Here is a 16,730-nt window from a genome sequence, read left to right as displayed (position 1 = left end):
TGTCTCACAACCAATGTGGGCTATTGAGCAGAGTACCCTTTGAGTTTACGCACGAAAACAACTGAGAATGATTGTGGACAATAACAGTTAACATACAAACAAACTGGGTTTTGATAATATTTTACTTTTAGGAAAAAACAAAATTATAGTCCAAAGACAATCCAAGTCATACACATACAAAGTGAGATAAAAATCAGTCCAGGGATATTTTTCAAATATAAAGTCTTCTTACCAGTTGTAGAAAAATACAATAAAACAGATCTTTAGTTTCATTCAGGAACAAAGTTCAATATAAAAACAGTCAATAAATATTAAAGAAGCAATAAATAGCCATGATCATTGGATCATGCATAGAGATCAAATATAGTTACAGCATATCAGCAGGTAAAATGGTGTAGTGTTCACACAAACCATAATTCAGCTTTCTTTAAGTACATTGGTTACAGAGCTCACCCAATCAGGATGCATGATGATGCAACAAAGTTTTTAAAGCTACTTTTAGCTACAAACACAAAATATTGGTTTATATATTTCCTGACCAACTAGTTGGGCAATAACAATTTCCTAACATACTCCCCTTTGGACAGGACAATATATAATGGCTTACAATCTTAGCCCATAACTTTCACAACATGTTCTATGTTTAATCGCACCCTGAGATTTAGTAAAATTATCAGCAACATTATTCTCTGACATACAATATTCCAGTTGTATCATCTTACTCTGTATACTTTGCCTTACATTTAAGTACCTAATATCAGTGTGTTCAGATCTTGTTTTTACACCTAAATTCATTGCCATTTTAATAGCAGCTTGATTATCCTCAAATACTACAGTTGGATCATTTACATTTAAACCAATATCTATCATCAGTTGTTTATAATATATTAGTTCTGTGCACATTAAAGACAGACAGGAAAATTCAGCTCCCATTGTTGATAAACTTATGTGCTTTTGCCTGATTTTTTTCCATCCAATTAATGAATTCCCTAACATTATTGCAATACCTGATGTTGATTTTCTTATAGATAAATCAGTAGCAAAACTAGCATCAGCATATGCAGTTAGTACAAGTTCATAGTTAGATTCTAAATATAATGCATAATACATTATTTTAAATATCTTAGTATTCGCTTTGCAGCTTGCCAATGCCTCTCAGTTGGTTCTGCATTATACCTAGCTAATTGATTAACACAATAGGAAATATCTGGCCTAGACTAATTACTAATATAAGATAGACTACCAATCAAGGATTGATAAATCTCCTTGCTGAATACAGGACTTTGTATATCTCTCTGTTTGAAATCCTGATCATAGGTGTTTTTGCTGGTTTACATAGTTCCATATTATAGCGTTTTAACAATTGGCTAATTTTACCAGATTGTGACAGTTTATACCCTCTAGTGGTTTTCACAATATCAAGACCTAAATAGTGTTTAATTTTACCTAGATTCCTAATTCTAAGTTTATTCTGTAACATAGAAATAAGTTCTATTGCTTCCTTTTCAGTTTTCATTACAATAACAATATTGTTTGTAAACAAGAGTAAAAATGAAATCAAACCATCTTTCTCCCGTTTAAATAAACATTTATCTGCTACACCTTCCATAAAACCCATAAAATTCAGTTCTTTTACTATACATCTATTCCATTCAAACCCTGATTGCTTCAAACCATAAAGGCTCTTTTTTAATTTCCAGCAATCAGTTCGCTCATCCGTTCTTACACCTAATGGCTTTTTCATATAGATATTGTGATGTAAATATGCTATCTCAACATCTATATGATATTCATTCTTCGCTGCCCACACTAACATTATTCTCAATGTGGTTGCTCTTAAACTGGGAGCAAAAACTTCATCATAGTGTCTTTCAGACTGAGCGAAACCTTGAGCGACTAATCGTGCTTTATGGGTTACAGTTCCATCAGCACTTGTCTTTAATTTATAAACCCATTTACAACCAATTAACCATTCTCCTGGTGGTAACTGAACATTTTCATATACATCTAACTCAGTTAATTTCTATATCCATAGCTTCCTTCCAAGCTACTTGATCCTTTTCAGGATACATTTTGATATCATCGTAGTTAGAAGATTCTATATTTACTTGACAAACCACACTTGCTTGATACCGGTCGAGTTGATGTCTTACCCTAGTAGATCGTCTAGGTAATACAGGACTCATAACTGGTATTTCATCTAATTCCTCCCCTAAACCTTCTTCTTCTTTTACAGTAGTTTCTATATCATCTATTTCATCTTCAGGGGTATTATTGAACATTTGATTATCAATAATAACATTATCCTCATTTCTGTTATCAGCTTGCTCAAGCTTATACCAACCTACATGCTCCAGGAATTTTGCACTAGCACTACAATAAATGCTAGTAGTACCTAGCACCCAAAATCTAAATGATCTGTGGTTAGATTCATACCCAACAAAAAACATTTTCCTTGCTCTTTGTTGTCCCTTTCGCCTTAATTGCGATGATATATGAATCCAAGCAGGAGCACCAAATGTATGCAGATAGCTTAGATTAGGTTTTCTACCATGCCAAAGTGTAAATGGTAATTCATCAGTAGATGAATTAACTATGTTGTTTAAAACATGGTTAGCACACATTATGGCTTTACCCTAAAGTGTTTCTGGCAAACCAGAATCTACTAACATAGACCTAGCCATAGCTTGCAGTGTTTGACCTCTGCGTTCTACATAAGCATTATGTTGTGGTCTATAAGGGGCAGAATGTTTACATTCAATACCTGCCTCCTGCAACATATTCTCTAATCTTACATTGGTAAACTTGGTACCATTATCTGTTACCAAACAAACCACCTTTTGTTTCTGTTTTCTCTCAACAAATTTCAGCCAATTTGACATATGCTGAAATGTTTTAGACTTTGTTTTCATCAAGTAACAGAAACCATATCTAGAGAAATGATCAACAATGCTTAATATATAGCAAGTTCCACCTAAACTTGGTTGTTTAGATCCAGTTATATCAGCAAACACTACTTCTAATGATTCCTTAGTTGAAAAACCATTTACTCTGTTTGCTGGGGTTACTTTGCTCTTCTCTTGATTACAAGCATTACAATTGAGGTATTTGTTACATGGTGTTAACTTTATCCCCTCAGATAATTCTACTGTCTTTTTCAATACATTAAAATTCATATGTCCTAAACGTCAATGAAATAAATGAATACATTCATCATGTGGCTTCTTATTGTCATAAACCGAGTTAGTATTAGTCACTATTGCTGGATCATCTTTCAATATAAACAAATTGTTTTCTAACTTTGCAGTAACACATTTACCATTCTTTTCAACTGAACATTTATCTCCTCTAAAGGTTACTACAAATCCAACCTGTAATAATGATTTAACAGATAACAAGTTGAATTTTAAATTAGGTATATACAACATTGGCAAATGCTCATTAATAAATGAACAATGTGCAATACCTTTGCCAGCTACTTTCATTTTCCATCCATTGGCAAATGATACATGTTGTTTACTAGTAGTAAGTTTTACAAACTTATCTGTACTTCTAGTAATAGATTGTGATGCACCACTATCAACTACCCACAAATCATTGTTTACATTAGTAGAAATTGATAAAACTAGATTAACATCCTTTTTGGTCCTCTTTTGATTACAGTCATTTTCTTACCCTTAGTACAATATTTAGCTATATGACCCTTAGCCCCACAAGAAAAACTTCTTTTAACAATATAGGCAGTTGAAGACAATCTTTCTTCCTGTGGTTGTCTCTCTCTTAGTTGTTCTTGTTCTTGCCTTCTTCTGGACTCTTCCAACAATCTTCCAGTTATGTCATTCGATGTTAATTCATCTCTGGTCAAAACCTCCAGTGAAGAAACATAGTCATCATAACTTTCATCCAAAGAAGAAAGAATAATATAAACCTGTTGCAACTCTGAAAAAATTAGTTCCTTTTCGTGTAGCTCTTAAAAACTTCTCATCATAAACTCCAAATGAGCTAACATATCTCCACCTTTAAGAAGACAGGTTTTAAACAGTTTATGTGTAAGGTGTATGTGTGCACCCACACTATCACGAACATAAATTCTCTTTAAATTGTTCCAACACCTAGCAGCAGAATCTTCACCATGAATATGAACTAGCTGCTGGTCAGTATCAGTCCAATTATACAAAGAGCTCGTTCATTATCCCGATTAAATTTACTTATTTTCTTCTTATCTTCATTATCTTCTGGATTCCATGCAGTTACATCCAATGGATTATTAATTACATCCCATTATATACAAGAAGGTTGCATTTCATAGACCAGGAAACATAGTTTGTTCCATCCAACCAGGTTATCATGGATATGCTGGATGACTGTTCTTGTGCCATCTTCACGTGGACAGTATATAACAAACACAGCTGTCTGAATATATTACTGTATATTCACACCCACTCTCAGTGTCCTGGGCCCATAACCAATGTTAAGGATAGTCTTGTCTCACAACCGATGTTCTGGGCTATTGAGCAGAGTACCCTTTGAGTTTATGCATGAAAACTACTGAGAATGATTGTGGACAATAACAGTTAACATACAAACAAACTGGGTTTTGATAATATTTTATTTTTAGGAAAAACCAAAATTATAGTCCAAAAACAATCCAAGTCATACACATATAAAGTGAGATAAAAATCAGTCCAGAGATATTTTTCAAATATAAAGTTTTCTTACCAGTTGTAGAAAAATACAATAAAACAGATCTTTAGTTTCATTCAGGAACAAAGTTCAATATAAAAACAGTCAATAAATATTAAAGAAGCAATGATTGTGGATAGAGATCAAATATAGAGTTACAGCATATCAGCAGGTAAAATGGTGTAGTGTTCATACAAACCATAATTCAGCTTTCTTTAAGTATATTGGCTACAGAGCTCACCCAATCAGGATGCATGATAATGCAACAAAGTTTTTAAAGCTACATAATACTTTTAGCTACAAACACACAATGTTGGTTTATATATTTCCTGACCAACTATTTGGGCAATAACAATTTCCTAACAGGTATGTTAAGTGTACGTATAATTTTTAATGAACATATGTGTTTCTGAAAAGTTGCATTTAAATTTTTTTTTTAATTATTTGAAATCATCGAGGGACAAATAATGTAGATAATGTTGCATAGTATAAAATGTTGTTTCTTATATAGGAAAGAGATATTTGTGGCTTAAGAGGCATGGTTTGATATGTATTGATTTTTAACCTTAATATAGCATACAGTGCAAAATATGGAAGCTTCATATATTCATATATTCCTCCATTCTTGTCTTCCTTCTTTTAAAGGAAAGAAGAGTTCAAAGAAAGAAAAGAAGTCAATCTCACAAGTACCATCAGGAGGCATATTAGAAATTGTCATCAAGGAAGCCAAGAATTTAATGGCGGTGAAATCAGGAGGCACTTCAGATACATTTGTAAAAGGGTGATTTCCTCCATTCTGTCTTTGGCTATGTATGCTAGTAGACATTTAGTATTTCTGTATTGAATACAGATAGTTCTTGCATTATGACCATTGGTTCAGTGACTGTTCAAAATTATGATATAAATAAGGGGGAGAGGGTTATGACAGGTCTTAAAGAGTTATGGCTGTCGTAGCATCTCTGCAGACATGTGACTGTGATTTCCAATGTTATCACAAGCAAAGACAATGGGAAAGCTGGCAGGGAATAGTTTGAGGGGCTTGCTTTAACAAGATTAACAAGATTGCTGTTTAATGATAGCAACTCAGAATTGCTGTTGCTAAGTGAGCCAGTAATGTGATGTCACACTTTATGATCACATCGCTTAACAATGGAATTCTTGGTCCCAATTGCCCTAGTAATCACTTATATGATCATCTATTTGTTTCTCAAAAATGTCCCGTGGACATCAGGTGGCAAGGTTTAGAACTTTTGCACCTTTACTTCCTTCTATCTTATTTTGAATATCTGTATATATATATATATTTATATATGTTTTTTATTTTATAGACAAACAAACATACAATACAGTCAATCATTCAGTGTATTGTCTAGGTGTTTTTCCTGTGTCGTCTTCTTCTTACTTCTCCTATCTTCATCATTTCTTGATTTTTTTCCACTTCTTTATTGTAACATTCTCCCCATAATACATTTATTATGTTATTTTCTTATTCACTATTAATACATTTATTTATATCTCTTCTCTAACCAATTGTAAAATTGTCTCCATACCTTATAGTATTCCGACTCCTCTCTCTCTTTAATTATCAAAGTCGATCTATTCATTTCTGCACAATCTAATATTTTCTTAATTACTTCCTCTTCTGAAGGGACTTTTCTGCTTTCCATCTTTGTGCAAATACTATTCTTGCTGCAGTTATTACATGTATAATTAAATATATCTTTTCTTTACTAATTTTCTCTGGTAGGATACCCAGTAGGAACATCACAGGTTTTATTTCTTCTAACTGTGTTTTAATTTTGATCCAATAGCTCCTCACTTCTGGGCATGTCCACCATATATGATAACAAGATCCTGAAACCTGTTGGCATTTCCAACATTTAGCTGATTTATCTTTAAACAATTTAGCCAATTTTTCAGGTGGCATATGCCATCTATAAAACATTTTATACTGGTCTTTATAGGCTGTGGACATTGTTAACTTGTAATTCCCCTCCCATAATTGAATATCTAATTCAATTATAATTCAATAATATCATAATTCAATAATATAATACAATTGAATATCCAAAAAGTTTTGCCCAAGCTATCATTGTTTCCTTTACTTGCTCTTCTTCCAATTCAATACTAAGTAAGAAATTATATATTTTTAAAATTATTTTTTCATCTGTTCCTGTGAGTATCCTATCCAGTTCCGTCATTTCTGTATAAAAACCATATAATTTCGCATCTTTTTCGTATCTTGTTTGTATTTGCATATAAGTATACCAATCCTTCTCAATCCCTTGTTCTTCTAAATCTTGTTTCCCTTTCAGTTCCCCCTTATCTGTTAATATATCTTTATATCTAAGAACATTTTTAATGTTGATAATATTTGGGTGTATTACAGCTTCCATTGTTGATAACCATATTGTTATTTTCAAACATATTTTCCCTGACCTTCTCCCATGCCAATAACAAAGCATTTCTTACCTAGTGTCTACTATGAAAATACACATGCATCTTATTTCTGTCATACCATAAAAATGCATGCCATCCCAATTGTAAGTCATGTCCTTCCAAAGTTAATAATCTTGTATTTCTTAGTTCAATCCATTCTTTCATCCAAGTCAATGCTGTTGCCTGGTAATATAGTTACCAATTTGGCAGTCCAAATCCTCCATGTAGTCTCACATCCTGTAACATTTTGATGCTGATTCTTGCTTTTCCCCCCTGCCAATATAAACTTCCTTATTATTTTATTAAAATGTTGAAAGTAAGTCTTTTCAACTTTTATCAGAATTGTTTGAAATAAAAACAACAGTCTTGGCAATATATTCATCTTAATTGTTGCAATCTTTCCCATATGTGATAATTGTAGATTCTTCTACTTCTCCAGGTCTTTCTTTATCTGTCTTTTTAATATATAATAATTATTAACTTTTATTGTTGCACATCTCGAAGTTAATTGTATTCCTAAATATTTCACTTTCTTCACTATTTGTATGTTGAATTTCTCCTTTAAATCTCTTTTATACTTTTCTGTCATATTTTTCACCAATATTTTTGTTTTTTCTTTATTTTTAAATCTGCCACCTCTCCATAGTCTTCTATTTGTTCTAATAATTTAGGACCCGTTGCTTGTGTTTCTTCCAATATAAACACTAAGTCATCTTCAAAGACTTGTAGCTTATATTCTTCTTTTTTAATTTGCATCCCTTTTATTTCTCCATTTCTTCTTATGTTTCTATTTAACACTTCTAGCGTCAGCACAAATAACAATGGTGATAACGGGCACCCTTATCTTGTACTTTTCATTATGTTTACTTTTTCTGTCATTTCTCCATTCATCATCATTTTTGCCATTTGTATATCATAAATTGTCTTTATCATGTTTGTAAAGCTCTCCCCAAGGTCCATTATCTGTAGTTGGTTTATTATAAATCATCAATTCAAATTATCAAATGCTTTTTGAGCATCTAAGAATATCATAGCCATTTGTTTATCTGAGTGTGTCTCCAAAGTGTTCAAAATTATCCTCATGTTATCTCTAATTTGTCTTTTAGGTAGGAAACCATTTTGGTCCACATGAATAAATTCATTTAATAATCTTTTTAACCTGTTTGCCATTATTGATGCAAAAATTTTGTAATTCACATTTAGCAATGAAATCGGTCTATAATTTTTTATTAGTTGCAAATCTGAATCTTCTTTGGGCAAAAGTGTAACATACGCCTCTCTCCACAAATCTGGTATCTTTGCATTCACTAATAGTTCATTAAATAAACCCAGCATTGCACTGCTTAACACCTTTTGTAGTGTTTTATATAATTCCACTGGTAAATTGTCCAGACCTGGTGCTTTCCCATTTTTTTGTTTCTTAATCGCTTCCGTTAACTCCATCATCATTATTCTTTCTTCTAACATGCCTTTGTGCTGCTCAGATATTTTAGGTAGGTCTTCTTGGACTTCTCCAAGAATTGTTTTATCTTCTCTTCTGATGTCTTTTCTTGATGGTAAAGTCTCTCATAGTAGTTCTGAATTATTTTCTTTTTTTCTTCAATTCTGTAATGTAAATTACCCTTTTCATCTTATAAATGGTTTATCCTTTTCTTCTCCTTCTCTTCTTTAATTTTATATGCCAGCCATCTTCCCAGTTTATTTGCATTTTCAAAAAAGTTCTGTTTGGCTGCCTTATTTTGAATATATTAAATGGAAAAATAATAGTTCATATATCAGGTTATAGTATTGTATCTCTTAATCTCAGCTAACATAATCTTGCATTTGCTGTCCTGGTCCAATTCATAATTCACCTCCTACTACATGCTAATATAATCTAAAAAATAAGTTTATGTGACTATGTATTATTTGTAATTCACAATATTGCTCCATGTCAGAGTTTTGTTTTAAGAAAGAAAAAAATTTCCAAATAAAAAGGGCTCAATAAATCTTGCAGTGGCTAACTCTTACGATAAATCTTTTTTATAGTTTATTCCTTTGAGGGAACGACTATAGATTACACATAGCTGTTGAGTGATGCATCAGTATCTTCTCAATTATAATTATTATGGACTTCCTGTTTGGCACCGTAGGTGATGGCGGTGATCTTTACGATCACCAACCTCTGGATTATGTGGAATCGCTAGGACAGCTTAAATCTGCTGTCCAGCGATTCGAAAAACCCTCTCTTCGGGAGAAGAAGAGATGGTGAGCTGAGGGCAGAGGTAGAATTTCCCTAAAGCCCCTGAGAAAAAAGGGGTTTGAAGGGTTAAGTTCCCTCCAGCAACCCAAAGTGCTCCAGATCCGAGGATTTTTCTGCTTTGGCGGAACCAATCACCACGACCAAACACCGAGATTTATTTTGGACAATAAAGGATTATACCGGACAGAACGAAAGTGGGAGAACTTTATGCAAGTAGCCAAGCCAATTCCCCGTTACTTTGTAACAAGCTTGAAAACAGCAAGAAAATGGAGGCGAATTGTTAACAAGCTAACGAGTGGAAAGTGAAAGTGATACTTTTAGCGTTTGCCGTCTGCTGCTGGTAAATTGCATGTTATTTGCTACTTTAACTCTTTAACTCTTTGCTGCCTGCTGATAGAATCTAGGGGAGATTTTTAAATATTGCTTTAAAAGACTGTGTTTCTCAGAGGTTAAGAAGATTTAAAGTGAATATTAAGTTGGAAATAAATAAATAATTTTATAGAAGATGGCAGCCAAACAATTAAAGTCTACTGTAACAAAGGGCTCTGGAATTTCATCAGCTGGTGCCTCTCCAGCTCATACAGCAGAGACTAGAACATTGAACTTAGAGGCGGTACAAGAGAACTTAAAAGACTTTATGCAAGAAAAATTTAAAGTAATAACTGATGAGATGTCTGAAATGAAAGAGCAGATATCAGAAATTCAAGTGGGAAATAAAGAAGTTAAGGAAGGATTTGTAATTGCAGTACAAAGTTTGGCAACAAATGTGATTTTATTAGAAGAGGAAGTTGAAGAAATTAAGCAACATAATTCAAAATTAGAAAATAAAATGGATGAATTTCAAAGTAAAATGGAAAAAACAGATGATGAAATAGTTTTGATACAATATAGAAATATGGAATTTGCTCTAAGAATCCGTGGCTTGAATGAAAATAAAGAAGAGAATTTAAGGGAAATTTTTTCTGAAGTATTTGCTGAGATATTAGCAGCTCGTCCAGCAGATGTGGCTTATCAAATTGATAAAATATATCATGAATTCTTGGATAGCAAGGCAAAAAAAGTTGCCAAGGGATGTTGTTATTTATTTTACAAATAGAACAGTGAGAAATCAGATTCTGCAAGCCTCATATAAGGGGGAGAAGATTCAGGTTGCTGGTCAAGATATTTTAATATTAAAGGAAATTCCACCAAAAATGTTAAGGGCTAGGAAGGAATTTGCCTTCCTGGTGAATGAACTTAAAAAACGTCAGATTGAATATAGATGGGATATTCCAACTGGTATAATAGTATATTATGCAGGGAAAGTACATCGTCTCAATACAGTTGGAAAAGCAAGAGAATTTTATGTTGAGGCATTAAAAGTTGGAAGTCTTCCCCCATTGGAAGCTAGAAGAAGGGAGGCTGAAGTGAAGGAAAGAGAAGTGAAGCAGGTACAAGAACAGATTGTGATGGAAGAAGATTTATTACAAGTGTTGGAAATACCTACGACGGGTTTAGATTCAAAAGAACAAAGGCTGACAAGAGCTGCTGCTAAACGCAAGGAACAAGAGATGAAGGCACAACAACAACTGGCAACTACTACAACGGAAACAGTGGGAGGAGCAAGGCCTAAAGTAAAATGTGATCTGCGGCTGGTGTTCCAAAAGTTTCCTTTGGCCGATAATGGCAATTAAACTATTATCTTGGAATGTTAATGGTTTGAATTCACAGAAGAGAAGGAAAGTATTTCATTATTTGAAACAATTTAAAAATGACATTACCTGTTTACAAGAAACACATATTAGATCTTTAGACCAGAAATATTTGATAAACTCAAAACTGGGAGTACATTTTGTTGCCTCCTCTTTGAGAAAAAAATGGTTTAGTTATATATATAAAGAAGGATATATCAGCAAAATTAATTGAGGTGGATAAGCAAGGAAGATACATTGCTATTGAACTTTTGTTGGAGGGAAAGAAGATATTATTAATAGGAGTTTATGCTCCGAATCAACAACAAGAAAATTTTTTCAAGTTTTTACATAAAAGAATAGTATTTTGGGATTATAAATCATATATATTAATGGGTGATTGGAATGGTGTGTTGGATACTCAAAAAGACAAAAAAAGTTTAAGGAAAATGTCAAGCCGGGCGAAATTACCAAAGGCTTTTTTTGAAATGATGGAGGATTTGGAATTAAGAGATATTTGGAGAGAACATAATACAGAAGAGAGGGATTTTACCTTCTTTTCTGACAGGCATCAATCATTTTCGAGGATTGATTTTATTTTGATTTCTAATGATTTGTACTCTAGAGTGAAGAAGACTAAGATTTGTTCAAGAACTCTATCTGATCATAGTCCGGTTTGGATTGAATTTGATCGGGAAAAGGAGGCTAGGAGATCATGGAGGTTGAATGAGAATTTGTTTAAAAATGAACAAAATGTAAATGAATGTAAAAAGCAAATGAAAGAATTTTTTATTATGAATATGAAAAAAGAAACATCTATAGAGATGATTTGGGACGCTAGTAAGGCTTATATGAGAGGAAATCTTATACAAATGAATATTAAATATAAAAATAAATTGCAGAAAAAGAAAAAGGAATTGGAAGAGGAAATTAAAAAGAAAGAACAGTTATTGATAAATAGCCCAGGAAATAGTAAAATAAAAGAATCAATAAATATATTAAGAGGTCAGTGTAACATGTTGATGGCAGATCAAGTAGCAATTAATTTACAATATGTAAAACATAATACGTTTAATAATGCCAATAAGCCAGGAAGATGGCTTGCCTATTTAATAAGGAAAAAACAGAAATCACGAACGATTGATAAAATAGAATATAGGGGTAAGGAAGTTTATCAAAAGAACTTGATTAAAAAAGCATTTTTAGAGTATTATAGTAAGTTATATACTAGGGATATGATTGATGATACAGAGATAGAAAGATATTTACAACAACAAAATATTTGTGAGCTTACAGAAAATCAAAGAGAAGAACTGAATCAATTAATTACTTCAGAGGAAATTTTGTTAGCAATTAAGCAACTTAAAATCGGTAAAGCACCAGGTACAGATGGTTTAACAGCTGTTTATTATAAAACTTTACAAAATGAGATGGTTGAACCACTTAAAGAGTTATTTAATAAAATTCAAATGGGAGGAGATGTTCCCCTTCATGGAGGACAGCCTTTATTTCGTTAATACGAAGGAAGATCGAGATGGTATTAAAGCAGAGAATTATAGGCCTATATCACTTTTAAATACTGATTATAAGATATTTGCCAAGATACTTGCTAATAGATTAATGCCAGTGATGAATCAAATAATTCATAATGATCAGTCAGGATTTATTAAGGGTAGGCAGATGAGATATAATGTGAGGCAAATTGTAAATTTACTTGAATATTTGGAACGAAACAACCAAGTCTCAGCGGCGTTCTTTTTTTTGGATGCTGAAAAAGCTTTTGATAGATTGGATTGGCAGTTTTTATTTAAAGTAATAGAAAAAATGCAATTTGGGGATTATTTTATCCATGCAATTAAAGCAATATATCAGAAGCAAACAGCACAAATAATAGTAAATGGTGGGTTAACAGAAACTTTTAAAATTGGGAAAGGGACGAGACAGGGATGTCCCCTGTCCCCATTACTTTTTATTTTAACTTTAGAAATTCTTCTGAATAAAATACGTGGTTCTGATTGAATAAAGGGAATTAGAGTTAAACATCAAGATTACAGATTAAGAGCTTTTGCAGATGACTTGGTTGTTACTGTATCTCAACCAATATACTCAGCTACTGGTTTAAAAGATATAATTGGTCAGTATGGCAAAGTATCTGGATTTAAGGTGAATCAGCAAAAGACAAAGATGATAACTAAAAATATGAATATACAACAAAAAGAAGAGTTAGAAAGAACTACAGGTTTTGAAATCGTTAAAAAGGTTAAATATTTAGGAATATATATTACAGCTTCAAATGTCAAATTATACAAAAATAATTATGAGGTATTGTGGCAGAAGGTATGGAAAGAAATGGAGAGTTGGAAGAAGTTACAACTATCCCTGTTGGGAAGAATAGCGGCTATAAAAATGAATGTTTTGCCCAGGTTTCTATTTTTGTTTCAAATGATACCGGTGCTTAAGAATGACATCAAATTACAGGAATGGGTTAATAACTTTGTATGGATGGGCAAAAAGCCAAGAATAAAATTAAAAATAATGCAGGATATAAGGGAAAGGGGGGGTCTTAAAATGCCTAATTTAAAATTGTATTATGAAACAGTTGTCTTATCTATTGAGGAAACATCCATTTTGGAAATATCGGTGACGCCACGAACGGGGGAGATGAATACCACCTCTGTTAGGATGGATTTTAGGACTGAGCTTTGCGCAGAGTAGCAATAACTTTTTACTACCAGACTGCATCTGCGACTCATACCAGCTTGTATCAGCTTTGAGCCAGCCACCATCTGAAGACATTTTGGAAGATGGGTATCCACTTGGACTTGGCATTACATCCTGCCACCCCAGACATTACATTGCTACCTCACATCGTCTACTTTCTCCTGTTTATGCTTTTAACTTATTTATGCGATATTCTGCCTTAGAACTCTTGCGCCTGCGAGGTGCCCCCGCCTCGCAGGAATGGCCCGCCGCATTATCAAGGGCCGGCCTCAATGACGGGTCTTGGGACCCACAGAGGTGGCATGCGAGAAAAAAGAGCCTTTGGGGGTTTTTAGATAGGGCTTTTTTAAGGGGTGGGAGGGTTAAGGCGGGCGTTGGGGGTAGCCCGTCGGGTGGGGAGCCAGTCCTTGCGCGTGCTCGTGACGGTTCTTTAATAGGTTCGGAGGTTAGGGGGGGAGATTGCGTTCCTGCTGGTGAGGGTGGCCCGATTTGCACGGTAAGTGGGAGGGGCAGATATGGCGGAAGGGGGGGATCATATCGTTCTGGGGGGGCACGCGCCCGATGTTTGCAAGCGGTCGCGCGCCCCGATCCCTCGTCCTTTTCCCGTTCCCCGGATGGCCTAGACCCCCAGAGCCTGGGCCTTCGGCTGATGTTATGCAACGCACGGTCCGTAGTTAATAAGGCCCCCCTAATATACGATCTTATTCAGGGGGGCGCTGCGGACCTTATAGGCGTTACGGAAACCTGGCTGGAAGGGGGAGTGCCCCTTGTCGAGATGTGCCCGCCGGGTTTCCGTGCATTCCATCAGCCGAGGGCTCAGGGTAGGGGTGGGGGGGTGGCGGTTGTGATTAGAGAGAGTCTAGAGCCGAGGGAGACCACTGTACCTCAGATTGCCGGGTGCGAATCCCTCTTTGTGAGATGGGGTCATAGGTGTCAGATGGGTGTGCTGATCACGTACCTGGCTCCTTGCTGCGTGACAGCTGCCCTGCCCGAGCTCCTGGAGGTGCTGGCCGGGGTGGCAGTTGAGACCCCCAGACTTTTAGTCATGGGGGACTTTAACTTGCCATCGTCCGGCGCGTCATCGACGGCAGCCCGGGAGTTCATCGCTTCCATGACGGCCTTGGACCTGACCCAAGTAGTTGATGGCCCTACTCACATTGGGGGTGGCACTCTGGACCTGATTTTTGTCTCTGGGCAGTGGTCGAGAGATCTGGACTTAAAGGAAATAGTCACTGAACCTTTGTCATGGTCAGATCACTCTCTTCTTCGTCTGGACTTTCTGACCGCCATTCACCACCGCAGGGAGACGGAGCCGACACGTTGGTTCCGTCCCAGGCGCCTGATGGACCCGGAGGGGTTCCGGACGGAGCTTGGGCCATTTCCTGAGGGTCTGGCTCACGGTTCGGCTGAGGAACTTGTTGCGGCCTGGGAACGGGCCGCGGCGGGGGCCTTAGACCGTGTCGTGCCTTTGCGGCCTCTGACCCGGCGCAGGTCCCAACCGGCTCCTTGGTTCTCCGAGGAGCTGAGAGGGATGAAGCGCCGGAGAAGACGCCTAGAGAGTTCCTGGAGGTCTAGCCGTTCAGAAGCTGATCAGACACTAGTGAAGTCCTATACTAGGGCTTACCTAGTGGCACTGAGGGAAGCGAGGCGTAGCTACGCCTCCTCCCTCATTGCATCGGCAGATAACCGCCCAGCCGCCCTGTTTCGGGTGACCCGCTCCCTCCTACACCAGGGGGAGCGGGGTGGCCCGCTGCAGGGGCGTGCTGAGGGGTTTAACGGGTATCTATACGATAAAATCGTTCAGCTTCGGGATGGTTTGGACCAAGATTGCAGTGATACGGGTGAGACGGCTGAGGGTGGTCTTGGTGACATTTTATGGGATGAGTTTGACCCTGTCGCTCCCGAGGACATGGACAGGTTGTTGGGGAGGCTGAATGCCACCACGTGTTTACTGGATCCGTGCCCCTCCTGGTTGGTGCTGGCCACGCAGGAGGTGACACGAGGCTGGCTCCAGGCGATTACGAGCGCTTCTTTGGTGGAGGGTATCTTTCCGGCCACCTTGAAAGAGGCGGTGGTGAGGCCCCTCCTCAAGAAGCCTTCCCTGGACCCGGCTGTTTTAGGTAATTACCGTCCGGTCTCCAACCTTCGCTTCGCGGCGAAGGTTGTAGAGAGTATGGTGGCATATCAGTTTCCCTGGCACCTGGATGAAACTGTCTATCTAGACCCGTTCCAGTCCGGTTTCCGGCCCGGTTACAGCACGGAGACGGCTTTGGTCGCGTTGGTGGATGATCTCTGGAGGGCCAGGGATAGGGGTTGTTCCTCTGCCCTGGTCCTATTAGACCTCTCAGCGGCTTTCGATACCATCGACCATGGTATCCTGCTGCGCCGGTTGGAGGGATTGGGAGTGGGAGGCACTGTTTATCGGTGGTTCTCCTCCTATCTCTCCGACCGGTCGCAGTCGGTGTTGACAGGGGGGCAGAGGTCGGCCCGGGCGCCTCACTTGTGGGGTGCCGCGGGGATCGATCCTCTCGCCTTCTGTTCAACATCTACATGAAGCCGCTGGGTGAGATCATCAGTGGGTTCGGTGTGAGGTACCAGCTGTACGCGGATGACACCCAGCTGTACTTTTCCACACCGGACCACCCCAATGAAGCTATCGAAGTGCTGTCCCGGTGTCTGGAGGCCGTACGGGTCTGGATGGGGAGAAACAGGCTCAAGCTCAATCCCTCCAAGACAGAGTGGCTGTGGATGCCGGCATCCCGGTACAGTCAGCTAAATCCGCGGCTGACCATCGGTGGCGAGTCATTGGCCCCGATGGAGAGGGTGCGCAACTTAGGCGTCCTCCTGGATGAACGGCTGTCTCTAGAAGATCATTTGACGGCCGTCTCCAGGAGAGCGTTCTACCAGGTTCGCCTGGTGCGCCAGTTGCGCCCCTTTCTGGACCGGGATGCCCTGTGCACGGTCACTCACGCTCT

General features: G+C 37.3%; 2 protein-coding genes across 8 annotated transcripts in view; one reads left to right on the top strand and one right to left on the bottom strand.

Annotated features, from left to right (window-relative positions):
- The window catches only part of SYTL5 (synaptotagmin like 5), a 187,050-nt gene that overhangs the window by 156,837 nt on the left and 13,483 nt on the right, over positions 1–16,730 (top strand). For all 7 annotated transcript variants that reach the window (XM_058184449.1, XM_058184448.1, XM_058184452.1 and 4 more), the window contains one exon: positions 5,329–5,464. In XM_058184449.1, coding sequence (XP_058040432.1) covers positions 5,329–5,464 — 136 coding nt within the window. The remainder of the gene's footprint in view (positions 1–5,328; positions 5,465–16,730) is intronic.
- Positions 105–16,730, bottom strand: part of SRPX (sushi repeat containing protein X-linked) — a 149,114-nt gene continuing 132,488 nt past the window's right edge. Inside the window, exon 10 of the mRNA XM_058184457.1 lies at positions 105–5,319. Coding sequence (XP_058040440.1) covers positions 5,283–5,319 — 37 coding nt within the window. The 3' untranslated portion in view covers positions 105–5,282. The remainder of the gene's footprint in view (positions 5,320–16,730) is intronic.

This window comes from Ahaetulla prasina, chromosome 5 (assembly GCF_028640845.1).
Source record: "Ahaetulla prasina isolate Xishuangbanna chromosome 5, ASM2864084v1, whole genome shotgun sequence".
In the NCBI taxonomy this organism is placed as follows: domain Eukaryota; kingdom Metazoa; phylum Chordata; class Lepidosauria; order Squamata; family Colubridae; genus Ahaetulla; species Ahaetulla prasina.
Note: the sequence above shows the minus strand (reverse complement) of the source record. Positions and strands in the feature narration are given on the sequence as shown.